The sequence below is a fragment of the Cetorhinus maximus genome, chromosome 19, assembly GCF_964194155.1.
Source record: "Cetorhinus maximus chromosome 19, sCetMax3.hap1.1, whole genome shotgun sequence".
Lineage (NCBI taxonomy): Eukaryota > Metazoa > Chordata > Chondrichthyes > Lamniformes > Cetorhinidae > Cetorhinus > Cetorhinus maximus.
Window position 1 is genome coordinate 93,837,032 of NC_135897.1, and position 15,298 is coordinate 93,852,329.

Sequence of the window (15,298 nt, forward strand, 5' to 3'; positions counted from 1 at the left end):
ACCCCCGCTCAACGACAGTAAAATCCTGCCCATAAAGCCAGACGTGTAGGTCATAGTCAAAGGTCCTTCCGCCCTTCGAAGGTGTGTAAGTCTAGCACCTTCCAAAGTCGCCTTATCTCATTTCTGACCACAATCCCCTTGGCCATATATGCCATGGAATCGCGACTACACAACCAAATACTTATTACATATTAAGAGGGTTTCTGCCTCCTCCACCCTTTCAGCCATTGCGTTCAACATTACTCTGTCCAAAAGTTCCATCACTTTACCAAACAACCTCATGCACCTTACATTAAATAAATGCCTCCAGGTTAGTCATCCCACTGCCAAGGGTAAATGTTGCTTTGCGTCCACACGACCTTTGCCCCTCATATCGTTATGAAATTCAATAATGTCACGCGTCAATCTCCTGTGCTCCATGGCAAATTTCACCAGCGTATGCTATGTTTTCTCATAACACCAACTCTCCAGGTCAGCATATATCCTGGTCAAGCAATTCTGCATTCTCTCCACTCTAATCACATCCCTCCCTTGAAGCGCTGATCACAACTGAATGCAGAAGTGTAGTTCAGGCCTCGACTGCGTTTTCTGCACTTGCAACATGGCTTCCCTGTTCCTACATCTATTCCTCAACTAATAAAGGCAAGTATGCCTTTTACCTTCTTAAACGCCTTATGTGCCTGTATCATTACCTTAACGGGCCTGTCGACTTGCACAGCAAGTTCCCTCTAATCGCCGTTACTTTCCACGGCCCTACGATTCCTCGTTTATTCTCATGCCTTGTTTGTCCTGCCCAAGTGCATCACCTCCCACTTATCCAAATAACATTCCATTTGGACAGCCCATCTGTATCCTCCTGTAATGTTTGGGCCTCCTCCTGACTATTTGCCACCCCGCCAATTTTCAACTCCTTAAGTTCTGGACAGTGAAACACATTATGAGCCTGGGGAAAGGAATGAAGTGTTTTACTGTGTGCACACTAACTGATCCAATGTCCTTGTTGTTAACTTCAGCATCATTAGAGCATGGCCACCAGGTTGAATTGCAGATGCCCCCTCTCATACCTGAAGGACCTGAACTGTCGCGTGCATTACACCATTTCAGCGAAGCAGGCAGCAGTGCAGAGACTAGCGCATCGGTGGGAATTGATACATCGGCTAGCATCCTGGGGGACAGTGGAGAGGGCACTTCATAATCGCTGGAGGAGATGGCAGAGACAGAGTGTGCCCATGACGCCAACAGCCAGAAGACTGCAGGGGACCAAGCACATGTTGAGTTGGGCCTCTGGAGTCCTCTGCCACGCAGCAGCTGCAGGAAATTAGGCCGGGAGTGTGGGAGCATCTGGGAGTGTTGAATGAGAGTGTACTTCAGTTGGTATCCAGGGTGGAGGAATCCACGGGGAGTTTGAATGATACCATGAGCCCCATGACAGAACGTCATGCTTCCTCCATAGATAGATTGGCGACTCTCCTGGAGAAGGGCTTCCAGGAGAACAACCAGCATCTCCTGGAGGTACATTCGGACCTGCAAGTCCTAACACCACCAGTGGCCATGGCTTGTCATTGGAAATGTGAGAGATGGCCTGGGCATCAAGTGCCCCAGCTCGGTCCCCATCCATCTACGGTGAGCACGGAGGCCCGAAGCGACCTCACGTCAGTACAGCAGCTGCCTGTTGTCTCTGCGGCTCCTCTCAGGATGCTGCGGATGAGGGCAGCAGCTCATCTGCCCCTCTGCCTGTGACCATTGCATCCATTGAGGCTGCAGCACTGGGGAGATGCCAGCTGTGGAACTGGCAACTCACTCCTAGGCGGGGACAGCACGGGCTCCACAGGCCAGAGGACATCCGCCAAAGTCATCGTGGCCAACAGGACAGCAGAGGCAGTATGCTGTCTCAGAAGCCACTCCGAGCAATGGGGTGGATTCCAGATGTAGCACCCGTAAACATAAGCATAAGGCACCTCAGGCACACCACAGGTTTCTCACTGGCCGTTTTGTGTTGGCCCTAGATTAGGGTTTTTTTTTTCTGACGTTGTAACAACGTTTTGAATTATTTTTGTTGGGCCAATTGATAGATCAAAATAAAATCCACATGGGTTACCATGGCTGAAGGTGGCTCCTTTGTGCTGCATTTGTATGTTTCACAGACATATCATGAGTGTTTGAGTGGACATTGAGGTTTATGTGCAAAATCCTTAGATGCAGCAGATGAAGTGACAGATGTAGCACCTAAGTGCTGCGTAAGGTTGCGCCAAGCAATGATGGCCCTCCAGATCCATTTTTGTGGAGCTAGCTGAAGGTTCGTTGAATTAAAGTCTCCCAGGTGTCACTGCCTCCATGATATGGTGCCAGGTCTGCGTTCAGCGCCTCATCATTGTCCGGTGCTTCCTCATCCTCCGAGCCACTGCTGGAGTCATGGTGTGTAGCCTCATCCACTGCATCAAGGACTTCATCATCCACTGCCCTTTCCAGTGCAAGATTTGGCAGAGAGCAGCATGCTATCACTATCACAGAGACATGCTCTGGGGGGTACTGGTGTGTGCCCCCTGAGCCACCCAGGCACCAGAAGTGCATCTTGAGAAGACTGATGTCTCTCTCCACCACAACCCCTGTGGATCTGTGGCTCCTATTGTAGTGCTGCTCACCTTCTGTTCTTGGATGGCAGAGAGGCGCCATGAGCCACCTTCTGAGGGTATGGCCCTTGTCATCCAGCAGCCATTCATCAAGCTGAGCCAGAGCACGGAAGAGACACGGCACCTGGGACTGTCTGAGGATGTAGGCATCATGGGAGCTGCCTGGGCACCTTGCACTCACTTGTGGAATCAGCATCATGTAATCAAAAATTCTCTGCACGTTCATGGAGTGGAAACCCTTCCTGTTGATGAAGGCACCGGGCTCACGTGATGGCGCCTTGATGGCCACGTGTGTGCAGTCTATTGCACCCTATACTCAGGGGATGTATGCATTGGCTGTGAAGCCTCTGGCTCACTGTGCCTGACTTGCCTGGTTGCAGCGGAAGTGGATGAAAGTCAATGCACGCCTAAACAGAGCGTCTGTGACCTGTTTGACACAAGTGTGGACAGCTGATTGGGAGACACCACAACGATCACCTACCGAGGCCTGGAAGGAGCCAGAGGCATAGACGTTGCGAGCAACTGTGACCTTCAGAGCCGTGGACAAGGGGTGTCTCCCTGCACCGTTAGTAGAGATGCCAATGCCAATCATCTGACAGATATAGTTGACTGTTTCCGTTGACAGTCAGAGCCTCCTTCGGCACTGTACCTCAGTCATATTGAGTTCGCTGCCTCCCTGCTTGTATACCTTGGCAGCAGGATAGTGACGCCATCTGCGGCCCCTTCCACCTTAGACTACCTCTTGGCCCAGCGCCCCTTGTGCCTGCACCTGTACTCCAAAAGGTGGCTCCCCTGGAGCCTGACTGCCCAATCCTAGCCTCCTCCTTATTCTAGCCCTCCCTTCCTCCTCAGATGAGCTGCCTCCAGTGGAGATGTCAGAACTCAAATCAAGGCTAAAGGGAGGCTTTCGGAAAGCTCCAGGCTTGATAAAGCTTACTGACTGCAGAGTGCTGACCTGAAGGTTCAAAATACACAAAAAGCTGCTGGAATTAGTTCTCAACTGCTACAGATCACACAAGCAAGTTTAAAACACATTCTGCAGTAAATAATTCACAGAACAGTTTGACAACCCCACTGTGCCCAAATATCCTGCACCTGGATGAGTTTTGTTCAAAAAGTAGCTTACCCACCTGCCCATTGCACCCGTGCATTGAGCCGAAGATTGCACCAGCACCTGATAACCGGCGTTCATTTCTGAGTTAAGGGCCCTCGCTAGCCCTTTACTTAATGGCGGGTGCGTGTCGCACTTCATCGCGCACCTGACCAACGAAATGTCGCAATGGAGCGCCGTGACGTCCATATGCCTGCGCAACCTCACCGCACCTTATTTTACCCAGAAAATTCTGTCTACTGAGGGGATTTGGATGCACGTTGAATGGAGGATTCTCCTACTGGGAGAGATATGAACTAGGGGACAATGTTTCAAAATAAGGAGCCTCCCCACTAAGATGGTATAGAGAATATATTTTTTCTCTCTAAGGGTCGTGAGAAATCTTTCCCAGGGATTGGTGAAGGCAGGGAGATTAAGTCTGCTTAAACCTGAATAAGGTGGATTGTTCATTTACAAGAGAATCAAAGGGTATGGGGGTCGGAAGGAAAAAGGCAATGAGGCTACAATGAGATCACGCGTGGTTTTACTGAATACCGGAGCCAGCTTGATGGGCCGAATAGCCTAATCCTGCTCCTAAATCGTGTGTTTGCTTTTTCACATTAATTAAACACGTCCAACTACTGCCCCATTTGCCTTCTCTTGATCATCAGCAAGGCTGTGACGTGAACTCTTCTATGAAGCAGCATTTGAACAGCAATAAACTGCTCACTGACACTTAGTTTGGGTTTTGCCAGGGCCATGTAGCTCCTGAGCTCATCATAGCTTTAGTCCAAAAAGAGGCAAAAAAGCTGAACTCAAGAGGTGAGGGGAGAGTCACTGGATATCAATCCAGCCTTTAGCCAAAATCAAGGGCTCCTTAATACCAAATTTATTAGCATGGCTTGAGGGCTTCTTAATATACAGAAGAAAGAGAGTCGGGATTAATTGGCCTTTTTCAGGCTGGAAAGAGGTAATTGGTGGAGTGCCATAAGGGTCAATTCTAGGGCTCACTCATTTACTAACTTTATTAACGAATTGGAGAAGTTGTCAGAGTGCTTTGTATGCTGACGATATAAATATGGGTGAGAGGGCATGTTGTGATGAGGACTTAAGGAATCTTCAAGGGCTTATAGACAGCTTGAGTGAGTGGGCAAAAACTTGGCAGATGGAATTCAACGTAGGAAAGTGTGATATCATGCACTTTGGTAGGAAAAATCAAAAGGCAGAATATTATTTAAATGGACTCTCCAAAAAATGCAGCACAGAGGGATTTGGGTGTTCTTGTGCATGAAATACAAAACGTTAGAATGCCAGAGCAGCAAGTAATTAAGAAGGCAAAAGGAATTTTGGCCTATATTGCTAGGGGATTAGAGTTCAAAAATAGGGAAGTCTTGTTATAATCATACAGGGTATTGGTGTGGCCATTCCTGCAGTACTGTACGCCGCTCTGGTGCCCATTTTTAAGAAAGGCTATACTGGGATTGAAGACTGTTCAAAAGAGTTTCACCAGGCTGATTCCTGGGAGGACGGGGTTGACCTACTAAATAGTTTGGGTCTTTATTCGTTACACCATAGAAGAATGAAGAATCATCTTATTGAAACATACACGATTTTGAGGTGGCTTTACAGGGTATATGTTGCGAAGATGTTTCCACTGGTGGGGGAAATCGAACTATGTGATATAATTACAGAATAAGGAGACACTCACTTAAAACTGGGATGCGAAATATTTTTTTCTCATAGCATAGTGAAATTCTGGAATTCGCTAACCCAGAGCGTTGTGGAGGCAAGATTACTGAAGGATTACTTAAATTTATTACCATCAATGGATCCCACATTATCAGCACCCTGGAGGTTATGTGGCCATATAAAGATACTGCGGTTGCAATAGCAGGTCAGCGAGGCGAATTAATCTCCACGAGTAGTTAACCTCCTTAATCTCCAAACCCTGTTAACATATACAAGGCAGAGCAGAGAAATTTGATGGAAAACTCTCCATTGCCTGGACGAGTGCAGTTCAAAAAAAATACCAGACACCACCTTAAATATTCCCTCCAACCAGCACGAATGCACAGAGAGAGAAATGTGGACATCCAAATGATGCATTGCAACAAAGCACAAAAGGTCCTTCGACAGCACCTTTCAGACCTTTGGCCTCCATTAATTCCAAGGACAGTGGCATTCGATGCATGGGAACACAACCACCTGCCATTTTCCATCCAAGTGACATACCGCACTGGCTTTGAACTATGGTGACATTCCTTCACTTTTGCTAGGTCAAAATCCGAGAAATATTGCGCTAACAGCACTGTGTTTTCTGACACCACTCGTACCGCACCGGTTCAAGAAGCCGACTGTCAAGAGCAAATACGCATGGGGAACAAACGTTGGCCTAACCTCTGACCCCGGATCCTGTGAAAGATTATAGAAAGTATTTAATTCTGCACGTCTCCACTGACTAAGTCGATATATTTCTCATGGGCTCAGACAGAGACCTTAGAATGTGTAAGGTATGGTCTATTTTTCACGGAATTATAATTTGGTTAAGGCATAGGCGGAGACCACTCGCTCTGTCGTGTCAGTGCTGGCTGTCTGAAGGGGAAATACAAATCGTGCCAATCCGCCTCCTTCTCCCCATATCCCTTTCAGATAATAATCCAATTCTTCCTTCAATTCGTCGATTGAAATTCCTGCACCTAACGCCCAGGTCAAGCATTTCAGATATAACCACGTGCTGCATGAAAATATTTTCCAGATATCGCCATTTTTTGCCACGTGCCGTAAATTTCTTTGCTCTTGTTCTCGACTCTTTCACCACTGGAAACAACGTTTCCCTATTAAGCCAGAACCTTCATGATTTTGATTAAACCTATCACATCTCGCCGCATCCCCTTCTTCTCCAAGTAGAACAGTCACAGTCTACAATCTATCTATCTAACTGCAGCTCCACATCCCTGGAATCATTCTAGTGAACGTTCCCTGCACTCTCTCTAATGCCTGTAGATCCTTCCTAAAGCGTGGCTTTCAGAATAGGGCACAATGACCCAGCTGAGGCCGAAAAAGTGTTATTTTCAAATTTAACAAAACTTCCTTCCTTTTGACATTATGCCTCATTATGAAGCCTAGACTACTGAACGTATTAATAACCGCTTTCCGACCCTATTGTGCCACCTTCAATGATGTTTCAGCCATTGCCAACCCAATCCCTCATTACATGTCATAATCAACCTAGATCACAGCAGAAACGAGAATACTTGCTCTCTAAATCGGAAGCTCAGAGGGTGATATGTGTCATTAAGAATACATGGTGGGGAGTAAATGACAATGGAATTCTATGTTCTGCAGACCTGCATGAAGCGAACAGCTTCTTATAGCCCAGAAAGACCGCCTGTGTGCTAAAAACAAATGGCTAATCCCTCTTCGAGCTAAAGGGGACAATGTTCTTCTCAAAGAAGGTGCATAAAACTGAGTCTATTGGAAGGAAAACTGTGGGAATCTTCTCAATCAGGAGTCAGCAGCATCACGCTAAGCAACCCCTCAACAGCTTGATATATGAAATTCATCGGAACATAGGAATTAGGAGGCCATTCAGACCCTTGAGCCTGCTCAGCCATTCAGTAAGATCATGGCTGATTTAAATGGTGCCTCAACTCCAAACTCCGCCGACCCTGATAACCTTTGATTACCTTATCAATTAAGAATCTAGGTGCCTCTTCATTAAAAATAATAATTGACCCTGCTTCCAGAGTTGTCTATAGAACACAGTTCCAAAGATTCACGATCCTCTAAGAGAAAAAAAAATACTCTCCTCATCTCCGTCTTAAATGGGAGACTCCATAATTTTAAAATATGTCCCCTAGTTCTCGTCTCTGCCGCAAGGAGGAAAATCCTTTCACCATTCACCCTATTAAGTCTCCTCAGGAGCTTATATGTTTCAATAGGATGATCTCTAAATCTTTTCAACCCCAGTGGAAACAGGGTCAAGCTGTCCGACCTCTCCTCGTAAGATAACCCGCAGACTTCCAACCCAGTTATCTATTGATGGCATATCCTCTGAACTGCTACGAACGCCCCTATATACTTTCTGGAATCCGTTGATCAAAATTGCACGCAGTGCTCGATATGAGGCCTCACCGAATTTCTGTACAAATGTAGAAAAATATACCTACGTTTATGTAACATTGCCATTGTAATAAACAACGTTCCATTTGGCTTCCTAGTCACGTGGTGAACCTATATATAGTAACATTTCCTGAATCACATACTAGGACACCCAGATGCCTCTGTGCTCCAAACACAGCACTTTCTCTCCATTAAAATAAAATGCTGCTAAAGTGGAAAATTCTGCATTCTGTCACATTACACTACATCTGCCAATTATTTGCCTACTCAATGAAGCTATATTTACCCCTTTCCAGACTACGTATGTCCTTTTGGCAACTTACTTTCCCACCTATCTTTATGCTGTCAGCAAATCTAGCAACCGTACATTCGATCCCTTCATCCAAGTCATTCATATATATTGCAACTAGTTGAGGCCCAGCACTGATCCCTGTGGCACTTCACATGTCAAATCTTGCCAACTCCAAATTCACCTACCAATACCTACTCTCTGTTTTCAGGTAGCTAATCAATCCTCTATCCATGCTAATATATAGCCTCCGAAACAAGGGAGCACTTATTTTCTGCAGTAACCTTTGATATGACAGTTTTACAAAAGTCTTCTGAAAACCTCAGTATCGGGTTCCCCACAGGTTCCCCTTTATTCACTTTGCTCGTTATTTCCCCAAGGAACTCCAAAATATAGGTCAAACATGATTTAACTTGCACAAAACCATGTTGAATTTGGCTGATTGCATTTAGATATTCTAATTCCCCCTCTTTAACCTCCTTGATAATGCATTCCGGCAATTCCTTTTACCACATATTAAGCTAGATGACATTTACATTCCTGTTTTCGGTCTCCCTCTTGTTTTATTTTTTGTCTTGAATATAGGAGTCACACTCGCTCTTTTCTAATCTGATGGGGCCTTTCCAGACTAGGGAATTTCATGAAAATACAACCAATAAAACCAGATAAAACAAAACTCTCTCAGCAGCCGCTCCTTTTAAGACTCTAGGATTAAACTCATCTGGACCAGGGAGTTGTCATCTTAAATAATTTCCTCAATGCCCTTTCTGTGGAGATTGTAATTGTTTTAACTTTCTCCCTCCCTTTCACCTGATGATCCGCAGCTGCTTCTGTGACGTTACTTGTAACCCAGTCAGTGAAGGTAGATGCAAAATGCTTGTTAAATTCACCGCCATTTACTTATTTTCCAATATTAATTTCACATTCTCGTTCTCTAGAGGACCAACCCTCTCTTTGCTTCCACTTTTGTTTTCTTAAATGCCTGTCGAAACTCTTACTGTCTCGTTTCAAATTTCTAGCGAGTTTTCATTCTCTAAATTCTTCCTCCTTATGAATCTATTAGTACTGGTGGTGTCCTTTTTCTGACGTGCCACCCACCATTTCTAAATTATATATTTTTCCAATTCTCCCTACCCAACTCCAAATTATATAATACATTAATACCATTGTTTTCTAATCTTTCTCCTGCCAATCACACCACAGCCCCCAAGGTCCCCGATTTCCAGAGCCAGTTGTTCTGCTTTGAATTTGGCTCCAGCCGCAAACCACAGAGAAACTTGTCTGGTCCTCCTTGACTGCAAGGTGGTCACCCATTCCCAATTGCTCGGCGCACACCTAAACTGTGAATGGATCACCTCCTGAAACGTCCTATCCATGAGTCTGCCCAACTCACAGGTGCACGAGAGTAACGTCAAAGTTCGAAATCAGGAGATCACTCTCCCCCAGCTGAAGACACTTCCCGAACATGTGGTTGTCCAGTGCACAAGAAGCATTCTGGAATTCCAGCATGGAATACATTGTGCACACCACTGGACGGTGATGCCCTATTCTATATTTAAGGCTATTGACTTACTCAAAAAAAGTTGTGGTGCTTTGAATTTGGCTCCTGCCGTACACCACTGCGAAACCTGTCTGGTCCTCCTTGACTGCATGGTGGTCACCCATTCCCAATCATTCGGCACACATCCAAACGGTGAATGGATCACCTCCTGAAACGTCCTATCCATGAATCTGTCCAACTCACAGGTGCACTATAGTAACGTCAAGGTTCGAAATCAGGATCTCGCTCTCCTCCAGCTGAAGGCACTTCCCGCACATGTGGTTGTCCAGTGCACAATATGCATTCTGGAATTCCAGCATGCAAGCCATTTTGCACACCACGGGACTGTGATGCCCTGTTCTATATTTAAGGCCATTAACTTACTGAACAAAAAATAACGTAAGTCATAAACTGATACACAATCACCAGCCTAGTAAAGTCGTTTCTCCTTATTATTTATCTTGGTTTGTATTTCTTTTGAATTTACTTTTCCTTTCCCCCATTCTATCAAACATCCTTTGCTGGTAAATGAAAACAGAGTCAAACTATTCAGTAATTAAACCACTCAATCAAACACGGACAAATTCAGTTTCAACACCACACCCTAACATGTAATTTGGATAGCAGATTATGACAACTCTTATGCCTTGAATTCCCCGCCTTGTGCCACTGTAGTCAATTGTAGCACTTTTTTAGGAAGCAACTTGCCAGATACGTTCCACTCTTATCGCTGGATCAAAACAAATCCTGGAGTGAACACCAATTCCAGGTTTCGATCACATAAACTAGACTCACACTACAGTGCACTATGCAGGTAGCGTTCCTCTGTAAATTCCGAGGACTATTGTATGGTGCGTTTAATGGTAGCTACACCTGGCTGTTTAATAGGAGTAAAATCTCCCATGGCATATTGTCGGCTCACCCGTTATTCGCACCAGTATCCAACAGGCAACTCCAGCAATCGCAGACTGCCTGGTGATCTCCCTCATTGCTACTTGTGGGATGCGTCTTTGCCAAAATGTATTGACAATTTTGCTGACAGAGCACCTGCGAACAAATGGAAAGATACTTTATTGGTTGGAAAGTGCTCTGGAGATTCCCAAGGTTGTAAAAAGCAAGTCCAGGCATAAATGTGTTCCTTGTTGAAGAACCAGCTGAGACTGTTAGACGCTTTGAATAATGTCAAGCATGTAGCTAGCACTTCTGGTTCAACCTACCGCTCGTGATGGATTTTATTTTACAGTTTTTTTTTCATGTCTCGAAACCTCAAATCTCATAAATTTTCTAGGATAAACATTGTCAGCAATGTTTTCAGTATTGCTGGTAATAGTGTTTCCCACAACATTTTTTGGGCCATTTGACTGCTCCTATTTCTATGCAGAAGTGGAATTTTGGAACGGGTTTATGTTTCAAATTCAAATCAAATTATTTATTTTCTATTCAAAACGCGTACCTAGATAAAGAAGACAATATATCATGGTGTAATACTAATCTTCTTCTCTTACCATGTTGTATTCTTACTGGAGCTTCTTCAGCATTAATCCCACATTTATTTGTGCAAATATTCCAGTATCTGTCGATGCTTTGCTATCAATTACCAGTGTCAGCGAAGAAATACTTATTTATAACTTGTTTTTCCAATTATAAATGTTCTGGAATTTTGAACAAGAAGGATCACTGTTTACTAAGTATACAGCGCATCTTCTAACATTAAAATAGACACCTAAGCTCAGGGCTGACGACTGAATGTTCCTGAATTGTTGAGGGGTTGAAACGTATTATAAGAATTGAGTTCCTATCGTGGTAATTTTTCCTGGATCCTCCTCAATGCAAACAACCTTTCATTATGTAATTATACAAATGTTAGAATCCAACTTCTTTAAAATTAAGGTTTTTGAAATTCCCTGTCAATAACTTTGGTTTATTTTCCAACAAACTCTGTTTGCCGTGCATCTCATTAATTTTGCTGACTCATCATTACTTTCTTCTTCTGTGAAACAAAATTGATCAAGACACACATCCGCAACAGCGAGGGTAGGAAAACTTTGAGGTGTTTATGACTGAACATAAGACCATAAGACATAGGAGCAGAAATTAAGCCATTCGGCCCATCGAGTCTGCTCCGCCATTCAATCATGGCTGATAAGTTTCTCAACCCCATTCTCCCGCCTTCTCCCCATAACCTTCGATCCCCTTACAAATCAAGAAACTATCTATCTCAGGCTTAAATACACTCAATGACCTGGCTGCCACAGCCTTCTTTGGCAATGAATTCCATAGATTCACCACTCTATGGCTAAAGAAGTTTATCCTCATCTCTGTTCTAAAAGGTCTTCCCTTTACTCTGAGGCTGTGCTATCGGGTCCTAGTCTCTCCTATTAATGAAAACATCTTCCCCACGTCCACTCTATCCAGGCCTTTCAGTATTCTGTAAGTTTCAATCAGATCCCCCCTCATCCTTCTAAACTACATCGAGTATAGACCAAGAGTCCTCAAAGGTTCCTCATATGTTAAGCCTTCCATTCCTGGGATCATTCTCGTGAACCTCCTCTGGACCATCTCCAGGGCCAGCACATTCTTCCTGAGATACGGGGCCCAATATTTCTCACAATATTCTAAATGTGGTCTGACCAGAGCCTTATAAAGCCTCAACAGCACATCTCTGCTTTTATATTCTAGTCCTCTCGAAATAAATGCCAACATTGCATTTGTCTTCATAACTATCGACTCACCCTGCAAGTTAACTTTAAGAGAATCCTGGGCTAGGACTCCCAAGTCCCTTTGCACTCCAGACATTAACATTTCTGAAGCAAATGGACAAGGCGTGAAAATTGTAGCATGCAAGATATTACCAAAATAAAGTCGAAGATTTCAATTAGGTGACTGACTCTGAAGTGTGTTCTAATTTACCATTGACTGCAGCAAATTATTTACTGTTTCATTTTAAAAGCTGTCAACTGGAACATTTTCATCCTGGCGATTGCCAAATCAACTGGAATCCATTTTCGATTTTAACAGTTTACAACATTGTAAAACCGTAATTCGTTAAAACAGGAGTATGTGAAACAAAGGTCTGGTCTGTAACTGAAATGGTGGCGGTGCTGCATAGATGTGCAATTCCCGGAACTAAATTTTTAATTATAAGTTTGTAGTTCCTTCGGTGTCGCTCTGTTATAACCATTGCCCTGCACTAGCTTTAAATAAAATTGTAAAGATTGATGTATAGAATGATGTTTTACTTACTCAAAGCTTCTTTTTATGGGTATGTTCAAAATTGATTAAAAGTCTCAGAACTAAAAGAAATGTATTGAATTAAGGAATATGTTATTAAAAAGATTCCCTCCTTTAACAGCATTTTTATTTATTAGCTGAATGACAAGCCAATGAGTTAAATGTCTGCATATGTGCAAATTAACATGGATGGGTCACTCTATATTCTACAGCTGAAGTGGACTTTGTATGCTCAGTGCTGAGATTCACAGCCCATTCATCAATCTATTGTAAATCTCTCTGCAGTTATTGTGGCACTAACAGAAAAGGTCATGCCAATGTTGATTAATCAACAGCCGGATCAGAGCTTACATCCAAATTAGTATCTAAGGGCAACAAATGTTATGTACCAAAATTAAATTCATTGAAACATGCACGTGCAGGTTAAGAAAGCATCCAGGTGTCTATGGCTGAAGATTTCAAAAGCAAATGGACAAGGCGTGGAAATTGTAACACGCACAATATTACCAAACTAATCTTTCAATTAAGTGAATAATTCTGAACAATGCTCTAATTTACCATTTACTGCAAAGCAAATTATTTACATATTAATTTCAGAAGATGTCATCTGGAACGTTTCCATTATGATGACTGCCAAGTTATCTGGTTTCAAATTTCGAATTTACCCAACACAGTTCGGTTCAAATCACTGTAAAAGCGAATTTAATAAATGCAACAGAATGTGAAACAAAAGTCTGGTGAGTAACTCAAGTGGTGCTAGTCCTCACCACTCCATCTCAAACGACTGGACATCGTCATATTCACTTCTGAATTCAGATTTATACGAAGTAAATAAACCTAAAAAGGAAAACAGACAATTTTAGCGAGCTGCTAATACAAACGGTAGACACTAAAATCATGAGAGCAGTTTTCTGTTTGTGAATCTGTCCCACTACCAAGCGATTTACGATCAATCCATGTTGGCAATATTTATATACATGCAGCTATATCTCACTCCAAACACGATGTAAATTGTTTCAATTGAGAGGCCTAATTTTCATTTATTGTTGATCCCACTAAGACGTGCGAAAATCTTCAGAATTAAGAAATTAATAAATAAAGCCCTTTCAAAATAAAACAGGCTAGTAATTCGGAGAAAATGTAACGTGTGAGGGCTGTTGTTCTGGCAGCAATCTGGCAATGAGGAGGGTACAGGCTCAGCATGTTCCCTCTAGCGTGATAGGAAGCAGTAATAAGCCCAGAGAACCGTGGATGACCAGAGATATTCAGGTTATGATGAGAAGGAAAAGACTGGCTTTTAGAAGGTACAAGGGAAGCAAATCAGCAGAGGCATTAGTGGAGTACAGACAGTGCAGGGTGGAGCTTAATAAAACAATTAGGAGAGCAAAGAGGGGATATGAGAAAGCTCTGGCAGGTAAAATAAGGGGAAATCCCAAGATATTATATAACTATATCAATGAGAAGAAGATAACCAGGGAAAGAGTAGGGCCCATAACGGAACAATCGGGCAATCTATGGGTGAGCCAGAGGACATTGGTAGCGTTTTGAATGAATACTTCACGTCCGTCTTCACCCAAGAGAATGAGGATGAAGGTATCGAACTCACGGAGAGAGAATTCGAGGTTCTTAAGCAAATTGATATAGAGAGTGACAAGGTATTGGAGGTGTTGGTAGGCTTAGAAGTGGACAAATCCCCAGGTCCGCATGATTCGTGCCCCAGACTGCTGAGGGAGGCAAGAGAGGAGATCGCAGGGGCTCTGGCCCAAATTTTTACTTCCTCTCTGGCAACGGTGAAGGTGAAAGAGGACTGGAGAACAGCTAATCTGGTTCCGTGATTTAAGAAGGGTTGTAAAGATAAGCCAGGGAACTACAGGCCAGTGAGTCTCACGCCAGTGGTAGGGGAACTATTGGTGAAATTTCTGAAGGAGAGTATCTATCTCCACTTGGAGAGGCAAGGTTTGATCATGGATAGTCAGCATTGCTTTGTCAGATTGGGTCAGGCCAAACAAATCTGATTGAAATTTTTGAGAATGTGACCAGGTGTGTAGATGAGGGTAGTGCAGTTGATGTAGTTTGTATGGATTTCAGCAAAGCCTTTCACAAGATCCAACATGGGAGACTTCTAAAGCAGGCAAAGACACATGGGATACAGGGTTATTTGACAAGGTGGATTCAAAATTGCCTTAGTTATAGGAGGCAGAGGGTGATGACAGAAGGATGCTTTACTGACTGGAAGCCAATGTCCAGTGGTGTACCACAGGGATTCGTGATCGGTCCCCTATTATTTGCCATTTTTATAAACAACATAGATGACTATGTGGGGGGTAGGATTAGTAAGTTTGCGGATGACACCAAGATTAGCCGGGTTGTTAACAGTGAGGTTGAGTGTCTTGGGC

The 15,298-nt window shown here is 43.6% G+C and overlaps 2 protein-coding genes across 2 annotated transcripts in view; both read right to left on the reverse strand.

The window, feature by feature from the left end:
* The window catches only part of LOC144694114 (scavenger receptor cysteine-rich type 1 protein M130-like), a 248,092-nt gene that overhangs the window by 77,300 nt on the left and 155,494 nt on the right, over positions 1 to 15,298 (reverse strand). The window lies entirely within an intron of this gene.
* The window catches only part of LOC144694282 (scavenger receptor cysteine-rich type 1 protein M130-like), a 102,547-nt gene that overhangs the window by 75,957 nt on the left and 11,292 nt on the right, over positions 1 to 15,298 (reverse strand). The window contains exons 6-7 of the mRNA XM_078564619.1: positions 13,670 to 13,739; positions 10,594 to 10,718 (exon numbers count right to left, since the gene is read on the reverse strand). Coding sequence (XP_078420745.1) covers positions 10,594 to 10,718; positions 13,670 to 13,739 — 195 coding nt within the window. The remainder of the gene's footprint in view (positions 1 to 10,593; positions 10,719 to 13,669; positions 13,740 to 15,298) is intronic.